This window comes from Molothrus ater, chromosome 10 (genome assembly GCF_012460135.2).
Source record: "Molothrus ater isolate BHLD 08-10-18 breed brown headed cowbird chromosome 10, BPBGC_Mater_1.1, whole genome shotgun sequence".
NCBI lineage: Eukaryota > Metazoa > Chordata > Aves > Passeriformes > Icteridae > Molothrus > Molothrus ater.
Window position 1 is genome coordinate 19,928,823 of NC_050487.2, and position 21,569 is coordinate 19,950,391.

The 21,569-nt window shown below is 38.6% G+C and overlaps 1 protein-coding gene across 1 annotated transcript in view; it reads right to left on the reverse strand.

Moving 5' to 3' along the window:
* Nucleotides 1-3,708: 3,708 nt before the first annotated feature.
* Nucleotides 3,709-21,569, reverse strand: part of NAALADL2 (N-acetylated alpha-linked acidic dipeptidase like 2) — a 214,795-nt gene continuing 196,934 nt past the window's right edge. Inside the window, exons 13-14 of the mRNA XM_054515927.1 lie at nt 18,963-19,161; nt 3,709-4,551 (exon numbers count right to left, since the gene is read on the reverse strand). Coding sequence (XP_054371902.1) covers nt 4,353-4,551; nt 18,963-19,161 — 398 coding nt within the window. The 3' untranslated portion in view covers nt 3,709-4,352. The remainder of the gene's footprint in view (nt 4,552-18,962; nt 19,162-21,569) is intronic.

Sequence of the window (21,569 nt, forward strand, 5' to 3'; positions counted from 1 at the left end):
TCACTGTATTGTTATCCAAGTAATTTTTAACATTATAATAACATGCAATAGACCACAAGTATGTTTGTATTCTATATTTGAGACATTTACTTTTGCTGCTGGAAACCCTATCTCAAATTGTGTAGATTCAGAGCTCCAAAACACGACCCCTTACTTTGTTTTGAACACTAATAGTATAAGGCTAACTGTTTTCCAAACTCAGGTCCCAGGCATGTTGAAATGAGATTTTTTTTCCTATCACTCACTCTTCTGGGACTGGTGTGACACTGCCGAAATGTTACTGAGTGGCAAAGGGAAAGAACATCTCCCACACTGAGCTGGTTTGGCCACACAGAGGTGCCACTTCTGAGTGCCACAGATCACTGCCACTGACCACAAATCTGAACTGCTCCTTGGAGAACACAGACCAGACACTTCTATAGCATTTATCAGCTTTGAAAGCCAGAATGAGCCATACAATTATCTTGCTTTCCTTTCCACTCAACACAAGCCATAGTGAGACCCCAAAGTCTGGGTAAATGCATTTATAGCCACATATGTGCTGATGAGGTGACAACCTCCTAAAGTATAGAGAAATCCTGTGACTGTGGACCAGGGACTGTACAAAACACCTCAAAAGACAAAGACATTCATTTCTATGGCTTATAAAAATACTTTATGGCTTGAAAGACAAATCTTGTACAAACTTCCCAACATATTATACCTGTGAAATCCTAGAGATGGTGTCTGAGAGGTTTTGCTAGATGAAATGATGGTTACCTTTTGAATGTTTACAATGAAAATAATTACAATAATTTAACAACTCAGAAGTACAGGGATAAAATTGGAGGAACTGTTTCTGTGGAATAATGAAACACTTTCTCTGTGAGGGTGGCACAGATTGTCCAGAGAGGTTGAGGAATCTCCATCCCTGGAAGGCATTTAACAGTAACCTGAGCACAGCCCCTCCTGGGGGGCTGTTTTTAGGTGACCCTGCTTGTGCAGGAAGGATGGAATAAATGACCTCCAGTGGTCCCTTCTGCAATACCTGAGATTTAACCTTTCCCCTTCTACTGTTGCAAGAACTGAGGTCAGCTGCAGTGCCTCCTTTCACATCTCTAGACTGAAACACTTTCCTAAAAGGGAGGAGGCAGTGCAAAGAGTTTGCTAATTTTCTCACGTAATTATTTACATCTATGTTTCTCTAGATGTATCATATCACCTGCAAGTAAATTAATATTTGCACAACCTTTTGAAGATATAAGGCATTTGTGTGTTTGCATATTCACACAGCTACTATTTTTCTTGGATGATAAAAACAATTCACTGCCTTTTTTAAGGTTAGTACTCAAAATCCAGCTCCCATGTACTTTTTATTCATCTGCCTTGATTGCGCTTTAGCTTTTTTATGGACTCTTTAAAATACATACTAATAAAACCTTATTGGCTTTTTATTATCATCTGTCTCAACATACAAATATTGCAGGCTGCAGGGATTTTCTGGTCACTGTGAGCATGACTCTAGATTAAGGAGCAATCAATGAATTTGTTATACTGTCTCTGGCAGTTGATGCTGCTGAAAAACTGACACATTTTTAGTATCATTTGGGCAATTTGCAAATGTATTTCTGCCTTTAAGGGTGCTCTGTTTATTCCAGTACAACACAGGAATGAAGTCATTGTGTGTAAGCTGCTATGATTTACCAACACCTTCCTTTAGATGATGTTCCACAGCTGTTTGGGCAAAAACTTCATGTTAGAAGCTCACCAGATACTTAGGACCTTAACTTGCTGTAAATTCCTTGAAGTCAATATGTAGGATTTAAAAATCAATGGAAGGATATTGCTCAAAAGTGATTTTTTTTTCAAAGCTCTAATGGTACAAATATTATCATTGAGCACTCACTTATATGTAAGATCTGAACATGGAAATAAAAGCCTTCAATGAGAGACATTGAAATCAATGCATTTAGGTCCCTAAATAGCTCATCTGATTCATCTCACCAACAAGAACATCTGATTGTGTCTAGAATAGACAGACATTTACAATAGCAGTGCTTTTCTAGCAGAGTACTTTAAGTCTGTTAGTTTAGAAGCGGTTACAGGAGGACATTAGTGAGAAAACAAGATAAATATTTTATTTTGGAATTACAGGGTTGAGAAATCATCCATGAGAGATATTGCTTCCACCAGATTTCACTGATTTTGCTGAGTACACTTTGGTTGCATTAGAGGTGGGTGTGGTGGAACATTCTAAGGAAACAGTTATTAAATTCACCTGGCAAGTTAACAAAAGTGTTAATCTCTCTTTTGGTCTCCTAACCTGGCCCTTTATCACTGAATCTCATCGAAGGCTCCACAATGAGGCAGCACTCTAAAGAAATTATGTCACTTAATGAGCTGTTAGAAGAGTGGTCCCTGTCACAAATACAATTCAATTGTAACATGCACAGTACATCCCCAAGTCCCCAAAAAAACCATACAATTAAAATGTGCATATTCCAACCATTTCAATCTTACAATAATAAAAACGACACAGACAAGGGGTGAACCTACATCATAAACAACATTACTCTCCAGAAGTCAAATTCTCTCTGCACTAAACAGAACTGGTGCCAGCATTAGCAAAAGAATAATCATCAATTTTTGCTGATCAGATGCCAAGGAAAGCTAGGAGATAATGATGAGTCCAGGCAGTCCCACTGACTGGTGCTGAACAAATTCCCACTGCAGAGGCTGCTGAGCAACTGCACAGCTCTGCCTCTGCTCAACCATAACTCATGAAGAAATGTAACAGCACAGCTGTGTGTACCCAGTCCTGGGCCATTGCTTGGAGAGACCCCTTTGTAAGGACTTTGGAAACAGAAACCCAGATCTGTAAACAGCTCATTTCTTGCTATGTGAACTTTAAAAAATTTTTATCAAATTGCGCATTCAGAAATTTTCCTGAAGGCAATTTTTAAACATTAATACAGACACTTTTTCCATTTTTATTCCAACCTGAAATGTTCCTGTAATGTTTACATGGCAAACTGGATAACAATACATTTTACATTTCCATCAAATAAATTATATTTAAATTCTAAGTATCTATATAAAATTAATTATTTAAGCTCTAAACCTAGAATCATTTGAGACTGTGAAGCCCAGATAGGGCTTAACAATTTCAGCTGTTTATATTATTAAGACCTGGAGTTCTCAAATCGGTATAGCATCCCCTCAGAGGACACTGAACCTCTTGATCCTTTCACACACAGATTACTTTGGTCAACAGGCAATGGTGTGATTAGAGCCTTCTACCAATGGAAAAGCAGATTTGCATTTTAGCTCTGCAATGTGCTTCACCAGCTTGTGCCTCCACACTTGAATTCCTGGGGAATGGATGGATGTTTTCCTTGTGCTTTTCTGACAATGATCCAGGTCCTAGATGTGAGGCCTGATGGAACAATCCAGCCTGGAATAGTGGATGGTGTGGCCAAGAGTGATGGAATCCCAAAACTTTTCCCAGGACTTGGAAGTCTTGCTTTTATTTACAGCTCTCTGGAAGTTTAGAGACCTTGAAGTGGGATTTTTTGGTAATGTTCAGTGAAAATTTTTAAGGCCTCCAGCCTTATAAAGACTAGGCAATTCTTTCATTTAACATGAACATTCAAAGCATTTTTGTGCAAGTGTTATTACCGATTCACACTTTTCAAATAATTTGAAATCATCACAAAAATTTCCTCTCCAAGAAACATCAGAGAAAACAACTCTTTATTTTCATACAGAAATGGAAGAATCGAAGTTTATCTGTATTGCCAGAACTGAGGTATTTATTGTTCCACAGGAGTAAAGGTGTTGCATTGCACCCTTAAAGGTGTTTGCGCATTTCCACTCTGGTGCTGGATACCCAAGGAAACACCACATCCTTCCTTACTCTGAATGGAGGAAGGAAGAAGATGAGCTGCTGAAAACATTAAGAAACTCAAGTCATGTTTTTCTGACAGAGGAAATCTCCCCTAGCTGCACATCTGGGGTGTCTCAGAACCAGGGCTTCAGCACACCGCAGGACGTGCTTGGTACTTCGCATGATTGAGCTCTTAGTCATAAAAACATATTTTACATACAAAAATACAGCAGATGTCCTTCCAAAAATCATCTCTGAAGTGTTACTCCCTCTCTTTAGGTTTTATACATTCAGGAACAGGCATTTGGGATATATTGTGAACAGTGCAAAATACTGTTTTACATTTCTTAACCGACGTGTTGCAGTACCTTTAAGCGCCAGCTGAAGGAAAGGCTGAGAAAGGTTTGATCCTCAGAGCAATTCTGGTCCAAGTTGAACTTTTGTTTAGAAAGTTGTAAACAAATGTCTTAGAATGCAGAGAATCCTCTCATTTCTTTCCAGCTAAGGCAGTCTCAAACACATCAAGTCCTGCTTTGAAGTAAACCTGAGCTGAATTGATGCTGTTCAGCACCTCTGACAAAGCTGCCTGAACGGTCTCATTTGACTGATGTAGTTTGCAGTGCTCCAGTGCCTCCAGCAGCACTGAAAACTGGCTGGTCCTGTCATCCAGTCTGTAAAGAATATTTCTGAAAGAGAACAACGGAGAGAATGGTAAGATTTTTAGTCAAAAATAATCCATCAGATGCCATCAAGAAACCCTGCAAGTATCAGCCACAGCTTACAGATGATACATTTTATGCACAGTAAAGCTGACCCATGGTAGATTGAGAGACAAATGCATATTTATTATGCCTCTATAAACTGAATTTATTCACTGAACTACATGTACTTACATTGGAGCAGTTACTAAATCCATCAAAGAAGTCTCACATTCCCCTCTGACCATTCAAGCTTTTATTCAGAAGCATAAACCTAGACCTATCACACCCCTCATGAAGGATTTTGTCTCTCAGATGAATTCCATTTATTCCCCTCTAAAAAAGTTTGGTTACTGCGGTGAACCCTCAGCACAGGTTTGGTTTTGTTTTTGTTTTTCCTATCTGCTCACATTATTTATTTCACTCTTCAGAGGTGAACTTCCAGCTGCATGGATGCCAGTGGTAAAACTCTCCTTGCCTTCAGCAGAGACTTTACTTCATCAAGAATTCTTTGTGGTTTCAGAACAAGAGTAACCCATCTTTAATGTCCCATACTAGAGGAAAGAAACAGCACACACAGCTAAACCCTTGTGAAACAAAACCTGTATTTCCCAGTCATATCTGCAAAAAAATTTAATGGTTTGTAGAAAAACAGATGCAAGAGTATTGTGTGATCCCTTGGAAATGTTATTTGTATGAGGTGGGGAAGGCTCAGAATTCAAAGCTAGTCAGTGATTTTAATGGGACTCTTTGAAGCAGGCTATAAATGTTATCCAAAACCAGGTGTAATCATTACACTAATTAGAAGAGCACATAAACATCATAAACCTCCACCCAGGAGCTCCTTTGATTGCAAACAGAAGTGAATGAAATTTGAAACAGGAAAGCTACAGTGATTTGGTGCAGGACCTTCTCCTTAAATACAGGATAGGTGATCAGGGCAGGGGAGAAGCTGGGTGGAGAACCCAGCAAGAAACAGGACAGCTCCCACACTTTGTTAGTAACCTAATGGCATGACAGAACAGGCCAAATGGCAACTCCAAATTAGTAATAAAACTGCCAAGTTTATTTACAGAAGACAGATGAACACAGAAGTGCATCTTATTCTATGAATCACCCAAGTGCAACTCTGCCTGGGGGAAAGGTAACAAAGTAGACCAGTAAATGACACCACAGAACGCCCACCATCTTTTGCTATGTTTTCCAGCTTTAAAAAATGTTTTGAATGAGAGGTCATTTTTTTCAAAGATAGGAAATAACTCCTGTCCTCACGAGGCAATTTTTCACTCTATGTTTTTACCCCCCAATATTGGGTGTACATCCAAAGCCAGCAGTGTGCAGAAGGAATGATAACTTTTTCCTCCCCTGACAGCAATACATCCAGACAGTTCAAGGGGTCTGCAATGCAATGCATTGGAGCTCTAAACAGAGAAGGGAAAGGGTTGGAATTGAACCCTGCAGCAGCAGGACAGTTTAAACAATAGGCCATCACTGCCATAGACCATTTAGACAGAAACAGGTTAGGAGTATGTGCAAGAACAGCTCAGTGGGGACAGAAAGCCCCATCAAGAGGGCAGAAACAGGCAGATGTGGCAACAGCTTCCTCAGCTTGCACTGCAGCAGCTACAGGACAACTCCCTTAGCTCGAGTTGATGCCACTGTTCTGTCTGTGGTGCAGCTCACACCCAAAAGTGACTGTCCCAAAGCAGCCTCTGTGACACAGTAAAGGAAAACTGTGTATGTTGAGAGCCAGATAAATTCTTGGTTGGTCGGTTTTTAAGGATAGGCTGTGCTATGGGAAATACTGCATTTTTCAAAGCAGGGATTGAGTTTGCTCCCTCAGTTCAGGGACTCCTGCTGAGATCAGTGCAAGCAGAGCCAGGCTTTTGAAGAACTCTCCTCTATAGTTCCTGGAGTTCACAGGGAGAAAGAAGGCAGCTCACAGCCCCTCGAACACCTCCAACAGCAGGGACAGTGCTAATCACATTTCTTTCTACCCTCAGGGGAGATCTGTTTGCTGGTGGCTGGGAGAGTTTGACTGAGCTGGAATTCTACTCCAAATGCCTGCAACACTGGTGCCCTAACCCCTGTTAGGATGCCTCTATTCCTTTAGGTCAACTTATAAAAACATCATAAGACAGCAACCATCAGCAGAGCAACACTGACTCAGAGTGCCAGAAATTACTCTAAAGAGAGAATGGTCTGACCATTGGAACATTTGGGACTGCTGAGACAATGTTTGTGGTGAATAGGAACAGACCTCATGTCCTATCATCAAATGGGCTCTAAGCAAGGCACACAAGCTAATAAGGATGGTTTAGCCTGAGATGAAAGGGTATTGACACAGTTTAAATCTATGGCTGTGATTTTGGAATCACTGGTGATTCCACAGTAAATATACAGGCATGTGATCCAAGTAAAAACAAGAACTGCTATCTCACCCCACCTGAATGCAGGGCAAATTACAGTCTGATGAGAGCTTAGTTGTTTGATGAATGAGACAAGCAGTCTACTGCCATAATTTTAAAATACTATCTTACTTCTGAAACAGTAATATGACTGCAGAATAGCTGATTACATAGTACAACAGAACCTCATTTATATTTTTATGCATGCAAATACGAATAAGTAACATAATACAGCACCTGTTTTTTTCAACTTTTCTGCTAGGAGTTCTCACTGGGATCTTGTATTTTCCAATTACTTATCTGTGCTTGGCAAGCCATGCCACCCCTTTGTTGCACAAAACGATTTCTCTCTTTATGCATGTTCATGAGAGCCAATTTATACAAGTTCACTTCTTACCTCTGTTGAAGCTTCATCAAATGAAAAAAATGGTCAGTTCAGTTTATTACTTCCAAGCCTTTACAAGTCAGAACAGCGTTTTCATTAAAGATTACACACGGACTGAAAAACAAACCCCAGCCATTTCATTGACACAAGGTATCACCATGTGCCCACAACAGGCAGAATGATAGCAAGAGACTTTAATTTACACTGTGAAATTCAATTACTTAAACATTCCTCAACACAAATTGGTTTTGTAGCCTACACCTCTAAAACAACAATTTCAGCCTCTGACCTAATTGCTTAAGTATCTACCTTCATCTTTAACTATTTAATCTTATGAATAAAATTCACAGTCAGCCTGACCCCCACAAAACAAAAAGACACTCCTAAACAGAAAACTGCAATAAATTGTTGATGATGCTGATGAAATTACAACACACATAATTCACCCCAATGGGCTTGTTTCTATGACACATCCCAGTGACCGGAAAACCGGAACACTGAGGTAGGAAACCCAATTAATAACTTCAGGCAGTAGCCCTGAAAGAGATAAAAGGGCTACAAACAAATAAAAATCAGCCTTAGCAAAGTAAAGAAACTATAAAGAGAGCCTCTACTACAACTTTTATAAATCCTTGGCAGACCTAGGAACAGAAGCATTCCTGATCAAAACAATGCCATTAAATGCTGTTCTGTATAACCACAAATAAGGAGGTACTGTCACACACAGCAGACCAGAAGGAATTTGACAAATTTTTGAATGACAGATCACACTAGAAATATATTGACTTTAACACAACTTCAATATTAGAGCAACTGGACAGTACAAGATGAAACAAGATCAGCACATTACTCTTGTCACGAAAAACGATTTTTTAGCTTACAAGAAAATTTTGTCTGTAGGTAATGTACAACACAAGATGAATTATTCAGGCACTTACAAACAGACTCCCATCTAACAGCCCACGTTTGAGATTTTGAAAAGTAATTATTAAATCATTAGGACATGATGGTAACTCTAGTGTCCCACATGAAATGAGTGCGGGTTTTCTCGGCGGAATCACAGTAAAATTGTTTAGAGATAAATGCTGTGGGCAGCCTCTGTCTGTTCCAGTTATAACACAATGTGTTATGACTTCAGCATCCTCACAAACTCAATTTTGTAATTCCCTGATTTGTTTTTTCTTGTACTCTCCAGGGAAAAAAAGAAAAGAAAAAAAAGCACACCAGAACAAGGATTCTCTGAATTTCCCTTTCTCCTGATCCTGTTCAATTTTGAATGCACTTTTCTTACATTTAGGAGTCTGTTTTCATTCATGTTTGTAAGACATAAAATATGATTACTTTGGTAAATAAGTAAATGCACTCTCATAACAATATTTACATATTGGGACTTCCATACAGTGGTTATTCACTGTAGGATATAAAAATATCACAAGATCTTCTCTGGAAACAGCACAAGAAGATTTATACTGGTTTATTTATACAAATTTGCACCTCAGAAAATTTTGCAGTGAACATGCAGAATGTTTCCTTCCTTCCTCTGGGATCCTTATCTTTTGATCTCCAATGGCTGTTCTCCTTTCCTCTCTTGTTTTTTAAATCTTTTTGACACCCACGTGCAGTTTTGTTATCTTACCTGTTTTATTTCAGAGCAGCATTGTGGCAGAAGTTTTATAATGATAAAATTATTGCTGCTGGCCATGTAAGATTAGCTTTTATCAGGAGGAGTTACATGCCCTGGTGATTGTCATTACGTGTCATTAGAGCTGATCCAGAGGAACCCCTTTTTTTCCTACAATGCTCATTCCCTGCTGGACTGAATGCTGGAAGTCTCTGGGGCCATGGGATGGAACAACACACACATGGCCAGGGAAGATGGGGATGTGGCACCCAACTCTGCTGTAAATATCACCACTCCTTCACTGCCCTAAGTCCCCACAAACCAAACATGTCATTTTCAAGGATCCTCTGTTTGTAATTACTTGTTCTAACTTTTGTTTCCTACACATCCTCTCCTTTTTCAGAGCCATCAACTGCCTTCCCTTAGTGCTCTCCTTACAGGCTGCAAATGGTTCCACCAATCTATATTGCAGAAAGTGATGTATTTAAAATCATGAACACTCAGAGGTGAGTGTCTGCCTGAAAGGGATGCATCTGCATGTTATCAGCAGTTGATAAGCTGCAGGTAATCGAGATATCAAACCCAAATGAAGTCTGACCAACTGAAAGGCATTTCAAAGGCATCGTTATGAGACAGTGGTAAACCAGACACACTCTCTCCCTGCTAGACACAAATTTATCTTGCATAAAAGACAGGCATTAGGACACCTCTAATTGAGTCAATTATGGCAAATGGAGGTTGTGGTAAGTGGGCATGAACAGAATCCTGTTGGGACATGGGACCACAAGGAGGTAATTGTTCCAGGTTTGACTACATTTCTGAGAGGTCAGTTTTAAATAGGGTTTCTTTAAAAATTAATTGTGATTTGGCAGCTCTGTGAAGTGTCTCAATGCTTGGCTTGACTGCCTGCCAAATAAACAAAGGGAAAAAGAGAAGCCAAACTGGAAGAGTAGTGAGTTACAAGACACATTATCTTTCATTTCCCTACAGTTCTCTTTGATTGCAGTACTTTTTAAAGGTAAGGGATGAAACACACTAATCTCTCACTGAAGGATCACTAAAGCCTAACCTAACCCTAACTCTTGCCTAAGTTTCAGCTTGATGCACCTTGACAACTTTAAATCTTTGTGAGGGCCTTGAGTGCACCAATAGCAGATTTCAAAGAACATGTAGGAGCATTCAGAATCCCAAAGAGAGAGCAAAAGGTCTATTGCAGAAATGAATCCAAGAAAGGTTGCTTGAGGACTTTTTTATCACCAAAACTCAACATTCACAGAGAACATTCACTTTCATGTCTGCTCTGAAACGTGTAAGGAAACTATTCTTTTGATAATTAAATGTCTTCTGCCAACAGAGAAGACTGACATAAAGCTAACAATTCTAAGCTTGATTTTCTGATAATAGGACAGTGTTCTGCAATGGCTGAGAAATAAAGGGAATACTAAGTCTTTGACAAGCTGTAGCCAAACTTTTTCACTTTTGTTAAATAAACAATAATTACATCACTTCCTAATCTTTGTGACTTTTGATAGCAAACAGTGTCTAGTGTAATATATAATAACCATGACTAAATGGAAGCTGGCAAGTAGCAGATCATAAGAGGACTGATGTTCTGGAACAGCCTAAAAGTAAAAATAATGGAGCTAAGAAGCCTGACTAGCTTAAAGACTGAGTTTGAGTAAAATCAGCCTGAAATAAAGGGTCTGTTTGTCAGTGCTTAACATCAACATTACCATGCACTCACAGGTTTGCTCTTGGTGAAAATTTGCTGGGTTTAGGAGCTGATTTATTTCTTGCTTTGGAGTAAACAAGACCAGTAGGTAAGGAGAATCCAATCTAGAGCTTCAACAGTACAGAAAGACTTCACAGAAGTGAAATAAAAAGATACAAATAGGATGCATTTGTTCTTCAGAAGTTGCAAGTCACCCTTTATCACTACTAAAGAACAGTCCTCTAATTAGGCATAATTTTCTCTAGGGTTTCACAGAAATTAATTAAGCAACTTTATGTAGAAATTCCTGAAGAAGCCACAGAACCCACTTTGCCACAGAGCTTCCAAACCCTGTATGCAGCTGATGGAGAATGATGTATACCCCATGGAGATGTAAAAATTCCTTGAAAATCCACCAGCACTTTTTCTGTCATTCCTCAGAACAAGGACTTACATTTATACTTAAAAGACTGATGATGCATTGAACAAAATTGATACAACTGTATTTTAAAATGTTATTTGCTGGCAGCAACTGGTATGAAATATTCTTTGTTAAATTCAAATAATGTAGCTACATTGCTGGTAACAAATGTAAGCATGTTGTTCTTTGAATGATTTATGCTACACTTGCTTTTCAAGTGAAAGAAACATATGCTTCTGTGAATGATTTGGAGGAAACTATCTGTCTTTTAAGGATGTCTCAGTCTGAAACACTCAAATTCAAAGCAGATGTGCTACTATTTTGAAGAACTTGAGGGAAGTGAATTAATAAAATTATTTCCAAATGGCTCACAGCTGATGTTCTGATGACCTCATAGGGCTTTTTATTTAGAAATCATGTAAAACATCCTCTTCCTGAGGAGGAATCCCATTCCCAAACAAAGCAGCAGGCAACGTCCAGTGCTTAATGCAGGAACTGGCTTGACCTTGATCTCCAGCTCTGATCCTGACTGGGTTTATCACCCTAAATAACTCTGAGCCACGTGACATGAGACCATTTCCACAGGTCATTATCATAAGAGTTAATGAGGGATAAAAAAGTATGTCATAATACATAATACATCCTTAAAGAAATGCTAAAGTTATATCATTATTGCCTGCAGTGGCAGGTACACACACAAAATTAACACTTCTTTTAAGTCCCAGTTAAGGTAATTTTCCTGTTAATGATCTCATCAACACATTTCCAAGCTCTATTGCCTGGGTAATATGTTAGTGAGGGAATATTGCATATTAACTATTTTCCCAATGAATTCCACTTATTTTTGTACTGTAGTCAAGAAGTGTTCTTGGCTAATATTTCAACCATATATGAGTGGTTCTTATCTGTCAAAATCAAAAATGTGGATTCAGATATTTCTCGGATCTAAAAAATGTTACCAGCCCTACTGTTTATAATAAATATAAAATAATGTATAAAATATTAAGTTTCTGTCGGATTTAATAAATTATTCAGAATCTAATACTTTGTATAGCTTCCTGAGATCACAGCATATTTTTTTTTTTTTCTGGAACTAAATATTCTTGCCCTATTTAGCACCATAAGTGCAGACCAAGCAAGATCTGCCAGCAAGGGACATGGAGTGGAGTTGCATGCTAACCACAAGACTTGCTGGAGGTTGGCATGAGAGCTCTGCACTGAGCTCACAGAACAGCTGTGCCAGGGCTTTTACAGTCAGCACAACAACTGCTGTGAAATGGGCTAAAAGATCCAGTAAGGACACATATTAAAATAAGTGGCATTTTGGCATTTTACAAAAAAAAAACAACCCAACCCCCCCCTTTTTTTTTTTTGCAAGGCCAAGACTATGCACATTCAAGGGAAGCATGAGGAATATTATTTCCTGGACACAGTCTTGTCTTCAGGACAACTAATGCTGGGTTAAATTACAATATAATATTTACTGGATCACAAACATAATGGGTCTGATGTATTGTACAGAGAGAACTCTGCAAGTATACAAATAAACTTAATTAAAAAGATGGAAGAAAATTAATGGGAAGTACATCGAGGAAAAATAAATTAATAAACGTAAAACCAGGTTTCCTTTCATATCAGGGAAGTGAGAAATCTGTTTTCAAGCCATGACATAATCCCTGATTACAGAGGTTTTCTGCTTTTGCAGGTGTAATGAAAAGATTTTCATGTTCCCTGTTTAAATAAGCTTTAAAGTCTGCCATAATTACAGCTCTGCAGATGGCTAATTCAGTAGTATTTATGCAGCAAATGCTCTTTAAATAGTAAAAATTTACAAGACAACAAATACAGTCATTAATTCGTGGCCATTACATGTATCGGTGATTCCAAAGGAAAAAAAAACATCTCAATTGCCACTCAGATGGATCAGGTGTTTTGAGTATGACTATCACTCACTTTATTGCATCTCCTCAGTATTAAGAAAGGGCATAATTCAGCATCGTTATCAGTCATGAGAAAAATAATAACCATAGCAGGAATTTGTAAGAGCATTATCAGCCTAGTAAATGCTACTGGTGTGTGCTAGGATAAATGTGCTGCTCCATGCTTACAACTGCAGAGACCACAATCACACTGCTCAAACACTGTAAAGTTCAAAGGAATAAGGCAGAAGAAAATGGGAAGGCATTTTGGGTGTAAAAAATACATTTGGACAAATGCTTATCAGAGAGAAGGGAGCTGAACAACAACTGCAGAACTGAGGAACACCAGAGAAGGATTAGGGAAACAAGTAATGCCACTGTTCATTTATAAGCCATGAAAAAATCATAGAAGAAAAGGAGTTGCAAATTTTGAAAGATGCAAAATATGGGGGTCAAAAGTCAGGTAGGAAATCATTGCTGTGTTGGAAGACAGAAATTCATTTATTCTGACTGAATGGTAAAATCTGAGGTATACTATTCTACATCCTTTCCTTCTCCCCCAACATAATTCTAGCATTGTATTTACAAATTGCACATGGCAGATAATAGAGACAGAACATTATCTACTGCTGCCAGCGAAACATGAATTATTTCAGTATTTCCCACACTAAGGATCATTGACACCGTATCAAATCATTCTCTGTTCCACATAATACAAAGCAGGACAATAAAAATACTCCATGCATTTGGTTCAGGTCAGTCAAAAAACATCTCAAATTTTACTACAAAGGAGACAGGAATGTTTTCTACTTGGAGTCATAAATGAAGAATTCAAAATGAAAAAAGAAATCTCCAGGGTTTATACAATGAGACAGAACTACTGTCTTGGGTAGAAGCTCTGGGCTGGGGTTTTGTTTTATTTTGCAGGTGACATTGCACTCCATGTTTACCCACGTTACTCTTTAAGATTAGCAGGATATTTGCATCTTTAATGCTCATCCTCTGTAAATCCAGTGAGCAGATTGTTTACACGTGGAGATATAATAAGCTCTTTAATTTTCCTACTAAACATGTCTCTGGAAACTAGAGTCTTAGGGCATGTGTATTTTGAAACCTGAGAATCTGCTGCAGTTTACCAGCAAAGCAGAAATAAATCCTGTGGAATATACACATGTCAGGAATGTACATAACAAATCTCAATCTGAAAGGAAAATATTTGTTCTGGTGAACAACACACACTTGAGTGGCAGGAGTTCAGCAGTGATGCAAGTCGCCTTTTTTGAATGGCACTGAAAACACCTTTTGACTGTTCTTTCATTTCATTATGTCAAATTCAGGCTGCACAATCTATCTTTGCTTGCTGCCAGTATTTTGTTCAGTGCATTAAAATGCACCCATTTGTTGTAATTCTTTAACCCAATGAAGTGTTAATGCCACACTTGGGTATCTGTGATGAAAAGAAGCAAAAGGAAGAAGTTTAACTGATACAAACGAGCAATAAAAACTGCTGGAGGTCTTTGCTGAAGACAGAGATTGCTTTCAAAATCCTTGTTTTTGACCTACTTATTACTCAATGCACTCAATTACATCTATTAGACAAAGCACAACCATCCCTGTAAAAATTCCATAAATAATGGTGGCAGATGCATAGAGCCTTAATAGGCAGGATAAACTTGGCAGGCTAAGATAAAACATTTAAAAGAAAGATTTTACACATGTTGACTTTGACTTTTTTACAAAACTGTTGAAAGAACTGCCAATCAGGACATAACTGATCCTTAGGCCAGGATCTATTAAGAATAAAATGCACCTAACTGGAGCAGAAATGACAGCCTGAGCCCTTGTATGCTTCTTTTTGGCTTTAATTTTAAATACTGAGGACACAAGCTGTGATTTTAATGACTCTCTTAGGTTTGAAAATTTTGGGGAAGCATCCCAGGGGATTCTAGGAAATTCTGCATGGTTACTACTGGATTCATCTGGTATCAACAGCATACCTGAAAGTTAGACCTGGAGCTTAAGAAATGTGACACTTTCCCTGAGACTGGAGATCTCCCTGCACTGAGTGTGCCATGCCTGATACTCCATGAAGTTTGCTTTGTTATCTCGTTTTTTTTCAGTATTATTGTGCACTGAAGAGCTCTGCCCTTCAACACAGGGGGAGGCTCCCTGTGAGTACCTAAGGAGTGCACACACAGACCTGGCAGATACATCAGGCTGACAGGTGGCAGAAGCTCTGGGAATCAGCAAATATAAGAAGTACAACAAAATATACAATAAACAGAGAGAACCCTCTTACTGAGCCTAGGCAAACACAAGATCTGAACTCAGTATTTCTGAACACCAGGAAGATCCACACTGTGTTGCTATCCCTGATACTGGTGCCAGTGTTTTGGTCAGTATTGCTCTAGAGGGAAAAGCATGCAAAAGCATGATATGATCAATATTTATGGAATCTTTTTATGGCTCTGGTGAGGCTGACCATCTCATGGAGAGGACAATATGCTTCAATGTGGTTTTTTTTTCACAAAAAGTAACAAAGCCTCTGTTCTTACATTTACCTTGTAGATGCCACTGGTGTGTAATCTATGATTATTACTTTTAGTAGCAAACTATGGTCATCAGAAAACACACAGAAATGTTCCACACAAGTATACATTGAAAGAGTGGAAAGCAAGAAATGGCTAACGGTGAGAAACAGATTTCTACTGATTATTCCATTAAAATAATGGCAAATTATAAATCCAAATAATTATCAGTATTGTGATTACGCTATGAGAAACAAAGAGAAATAAATGAAAAATACCAACAGCAATCCTATTTTATGCCTAGAAATTTGTTCTGAAAATAGAAAATCTACCCAGGGTTACCACTGGGAATCAAAGAAATACTTCAGGTACAACAAAACTCAGCAATTTTCTCCTAACCCCAAATCAAGTCCCAGGGTAACTTTTGCAAAGCAGGATATTCCTCAACCTATTATTTTTCATTCTGCCTAAATTTCTGGATAAGACTAAAATACCCTGATTAAAGCTGTACTTGTGTATTTCCAGCTCAGCTGGAAATAGAGATCATGGGGAACGTGCTGTTGTCAAATTTGCAGTTCAATGTCAGGAAGTTCAGGTAAGAGGAATGAGCATCAAAACTACAGCATCTACTGTATTGAACAACCTGCCAATGTCAATCATGATTACTTAAATTTAGTCAAATATCCTAATCCAATTATTAAAAAAATTAGCAATTTGAATTCTGCTAGTAAGTCTGATTATATTACTTCTCATTATAGATGCAAAATGTATCAATTATGCCCAAATATTGCCCCATGACATTGACTGGAATGAGGCATTTATTTTTTTAAGGACCTATATACAGTAAAAGACTATAGCTAGGGGAATGTGTGTGCAAGCTATAGAAAAAAAAAGATATATAAAAGAGGTATCAGTTCCCCTGTAGTGGAGAAGCACAGGAAGGTTGCAACACTCCTGCAATAAAGAAAAAAACACCTTTCTTTTTAGTTCAAGTTCTAGGACAGAAAACACAGTATAGATCCAGAGAGCTGTGAATTAGGACAAACACAAGGCTAAAAATGATGCCTAAAACTTCAGCAAATTTGTCAAGTGCTTTGATTGAGGTTGAGAATATGAGTCCAAATGGGTATACAGGAAGCAATCATTTTTTCATGAAGAATACGTCCTTTACTGTGCACACAAATTCTTCCTTCAGAAGGCTGTAAATTACAGTATTTATGGAATCTTAATGATCTAAACACAGTTGGAGCCTGAAGGTCAAGGCTGCAAACTGCATCCTAAATTTCTGTTTACAGATGAAGCACAGTATTTATTGCTGTACTGCTTGTGCTGCTATAGTTAAAGGGCTGCCAGCATTTCCATTATAAACCACTATTTCAGGGGTTTATAACTTGCCTATCAATCTCCTGACTGGGATGAAACATGGCATACAAGGTCCTGGCTGTGAGAGTGATTTTTTGGTTTGTTTTCTTTACAGAATGACAAAAAGAATAAGCTTAAAATTTTACAAGCAAAAAAAAAAAGTGTATTAGGTTTTTTAAGTATTTCTCGTGTTCTTGGGACACAATTACATAACTTCATCAACACATTCACATAACTTCATCAATTAATAGAAGGACTTTCAATCTCTAAAAAATGAAAAATAATCTAAACAAGACTTAGATGTTTTTTATTTTTTAATTAAGCAAATGTTCTTCAGATTTTAAATGGCAGAAAAGGGCATCAGCAACTTAACAGTGTCCTTGGTTCTGTTTATCTGTGTAGATTTGCCATTAAAGGTAACAATTACACACCTTGGCACTGTACAAAGGATGTATTCTTTTTAAATGAACATCTAAATGATGACACACAAGGTGTCCTTTACTGTTGTATATTCCAGATGATGTCAGGTACATTTATTCAGAGTAAAGTCAAAGCCAATGTTTTCTCCTAGTCTTTGAAATCCTTCACTGTTAAATCTTGTATCAAATTTAATTGAATTGGAGGGCAGCAAGGACAACGTTTTCACTTTCACCATGTCTGCTTTGCCAGTGTGAAAGTACTTTTGCTCTGTACTAAAGTACTGTGGAAAGCAGGTGAAAAATTTGTCACATTATGTTTGCATATCTAGAAATTACATTGGTAAATAACAAACTTAATAATGCAAGTGCTGCAAGAACTGAAATATTAGAAGATGTCAAAACCCCTCTCCTTATAATCTTAAATTTTGATATAATTTATTTTTACAAATCAAGAGCTGGGCCAGATTCAACAGTGTTGAATGTTGCTGTTGCAATGCAACACATAAATATTACATTATTATTAAACAGGTTTTTGGCTCCTTTGCAACACCATACCAGTTCAGACAAGACAGCACTGCTAAACCTGGAATATTAGACTTTATCTAATCCCATTTTGGCTTATTTCTTTATGTTACAAATCCAGTCACAGCAGGAAGGAAGTAAATTAGCCTCTCCCCAAATGTAATTATTCTATTTTCTTTATTACAGCTGTAGGGCTTTTATTCCCTGACACTTTTGAGCTCCCCATAACTACCTTGCTTTTTTTTCCCCTTTGCTTTTTTTAAAAAGATGACTGCATTTGTTTTATACCATTGCTAATAAGTGGAAGAATCCCTCCTGTGGCTGGAGCTTTCTGCTTTCCTCCCTCACCTCTACCACTTGTCTCTTTGATGTCCACTTTTACACATCCACTTGCATGAGACACTGGATAATTTTTCCCATCAACTGAAATCAAAGTGCAGTTTTGCTACTTTAGATGGTTCTGGTGAGAGATAGAGACCTGCAGACTTCTTAGAAAGTAAAAGATGGGATGACTACGACATCTTAAAACCAACCTGGGTAGTGCAGCTGAATACATATCAGAGAATAATTCCAAGCAGAGACAAGATGTTATGAACAGCAACTGACTCAGGCCTCCTCATTAACTGGAATGTACTGCCTTTGACTCGCTGAAATGCATCCAAGAATGCTGCTATATAATTAAATATGTTAAATAATGCTACACAGTATCTTGTATAATTCTGAATCTTCAATGAACTGTACAAAGTTTTAAATAAAATATAGGTGGAGCTTGTCAAGCAGTATTAAACTTCAAAATATTTTCTGTTTCTGAAAGCTTCCTGTACCATCTGACACACGTTTCTGCCACGCTGCCTGGGCTGCCATCACACCATACGTCTTGTTAGCAGCAATGTCATGACAGAAGTGCTACAGTGCTGCATTCTAATGACCCCTTGCATCGTAGTGAATTAATGTTTTCTGCAGAAAGGACGTGATAGGAAAAAAATAGCTTTAATTTTGGGTACTCACTGATGTTTTCTTTTTAAAGACAGCTCTGCGAACCAAGCAGTGGTGAACACCAATTTAGCTCAGCTGCAGAACGTGTGGAACACCGTGTACCATACCTGTAAAGTCCTGGAGGAGCTTGCTGAAGCAGGAAGCTTTTCTCCAAGCCTTGCAGCACATCATTGAGCATCCTGACTCTGACAGGAGCTCGCTCCTGGGGGTCATTGGCCGGGCGCATCTCGTCCGACTGGAACAGCTCTGCCGTGTCCCTCAGACGTGATGCCACTGCCAGCAGCTGAGGGACGCCTGCTTCATCACCTGGGAGCAGGGACAGCAAGACAGTCACCAGTGATTCACAGACCACTTATTACTCTTGCTTCCAAGTCAAAATTAATAGTCCAATTAAAACCTGAGTCTCTCCTTCCCCTGCGAGCAGCACGAACGGGTCAAGGGAAGCCGTAGATCATTCCGTGTAACCTCTGATCTGTTCTTCAAAGATCAATTTGGGCTCTGATGCTTTAAGATCTAATAAGCTGTGAGGAATGATTTTTGGGGTACAGCTTAAAATCTAGCATTGGAAAAACAGGCATGCAGGAAGCAATGGTTATAAATCAAGAGCTACAACATTTCCTTCTGAGACTGAATTTATTCAATGCCATTTGATGCTGTTGCTCTTGAGTCTGAAAGCTTGTGCTTGGATTCCATAATGATTGCTATATAGAATATTTTAATATGCAGAGTTTAATTGAATTTGATTCAACATTTTAGAATCTTAGAGGTTGACAGCAATTGTAGAGGGTTATATGAAATTGCTCCTCTTAATCACTTAAGTCATATGCCAATGAGCCAACTTTAATTGATATCCTAATGCATATTCTAATCCAGTCAATATTTTCAAAACTTTTCAACTTGGAGTGTTAACTATTGCTTTGTTAGCAACCCCACTCAGACAGCAAAAGAATAAAATCACCTAGGAGCACTCCACAATTTCAGTATTTCCCTGTTCAGAGTCCAGAAAGAGAAATGTGAATTGGAGCACTGTGAATGTGCAGCCTCCTCCCACCTGCAGTGCAGGTGAAGAGTGTGGCCTCCTTTCCCAGAGTGTGCATGGACTGCCTTCATCTTTACAAGCACATGGAGAGAGAAAGCAGAGCCTCAACCCGATAGAAAGTCAAAAGCAGTATCAGTCAGCACAAACATTTCCAGGATGCAGAAATTATCTTTAAGGCCAAGATTCACTTCACCTATTGACAAGAAATCCAACTATGCTTAGATCTTTCAAATAATGCCTTAATCAACATAAACCATGCAGCTCTAGGAGCTGTCTGATCTCTACATGAATGTGCAAACCTCAGGGAGATCTGTACCTTAGTGACTGAGATAATTAAGCCAAGAAAGTGGTTCAGGACTCAACTTCAATGAATTTTCACTTTCCTTGTCTAAGATACACATGGAAAAATCACAAATAGTAGTTGGGGAACACTGACATGGTTTAACCTCAGCTGGCAAGTACCATGCAGCTGCTCACTCACACCCACTGGCTTCCCTGGCAGAATGGGGAGACAATCAAAAAGTTAAAACCAATGGGCTGAAATTAGAACAGTTTGATTATTGATATATAATGATGATGACCATAATAACAACAGTAATAATATAGCATCAAAAAGGGAGAGAACCTAAAGAGAGATATAAAACCCAAGACAGACAAGTGATGAGCAATTGTACTGGGCTGACCATGTTCAGCCTGGGCCCCCCCAGCCTCCTTGGCCACCTCAGCTTAAACTGAGCCTGATTTCTCTGGTATGAAACACCCCTTTGGTCAGTTCAGGTCAGCTGTCCTGGCCATGCTCCCTCCCAGCTTCCTGTAACTGCTCTCTGGGAAAACATGGGAAACTGGAATGTCCTTGGGGTAAGCACTACTGAACAACAACGGGAGCATCAGTGAGTTACCAACCTTCCTCTCATCCTAAATCCACAACACAGTACCAGCTACTAGGAAGAAAATTAACTCTACTCTAGTTAAAATCAGGACAAACACCAACCCATTTCTCAAATTATTCATGGTTGGAGTCTGAAAGGAGAGCACATAATATGGATGGAAAAGCAAACAGGTATAGCTAAGAAATCCAAGGAAACGCCTGAATGTAACATATTCTCCCTCTCATATGGAAAAAGAGACTTGCTATTGGACACATTCCAGCAAAGGAAAAGGAGTTCATAGATCCCATATACTCCTGTCATTCAGCTGACTAGCACATTCCAATCTAGCAAAACATGAAATGATCCGGAATACACGGAGAGACAAGATGCTGGTGTGAGAGAAACTGTCAGATTTCCTGAGATATCAAGATGAATTTCAACAATGAACAGAAGCTCTCTGGGGGAACAGGAGTGAGAGAAGATGGTTTATGTCTGCCCTGGCTTGAGACAAGGTTCCTTTGCTAATGACACTTGACCAATCCACCTTTCCCTAAGCAGAATGGATAACAGGTGTGCTGGCATCTTGATATAAAGGGATGGAAACTCTCTGAGTCTCAAGTAATTGAAATTCTGATCAAGTTAGGTTGATGCCTCATAAAAATATTCTTCAAGCATATAAGCCTGCTACATTTAAGATATTTGCAAAATATCATTATCCTTAATTTCCAAATCTTTGGCAAACATCCTGTGCAGCTGAAGAACTTCCCATTCATATGCATATAATGCAGGCACCATGCACACCTTAC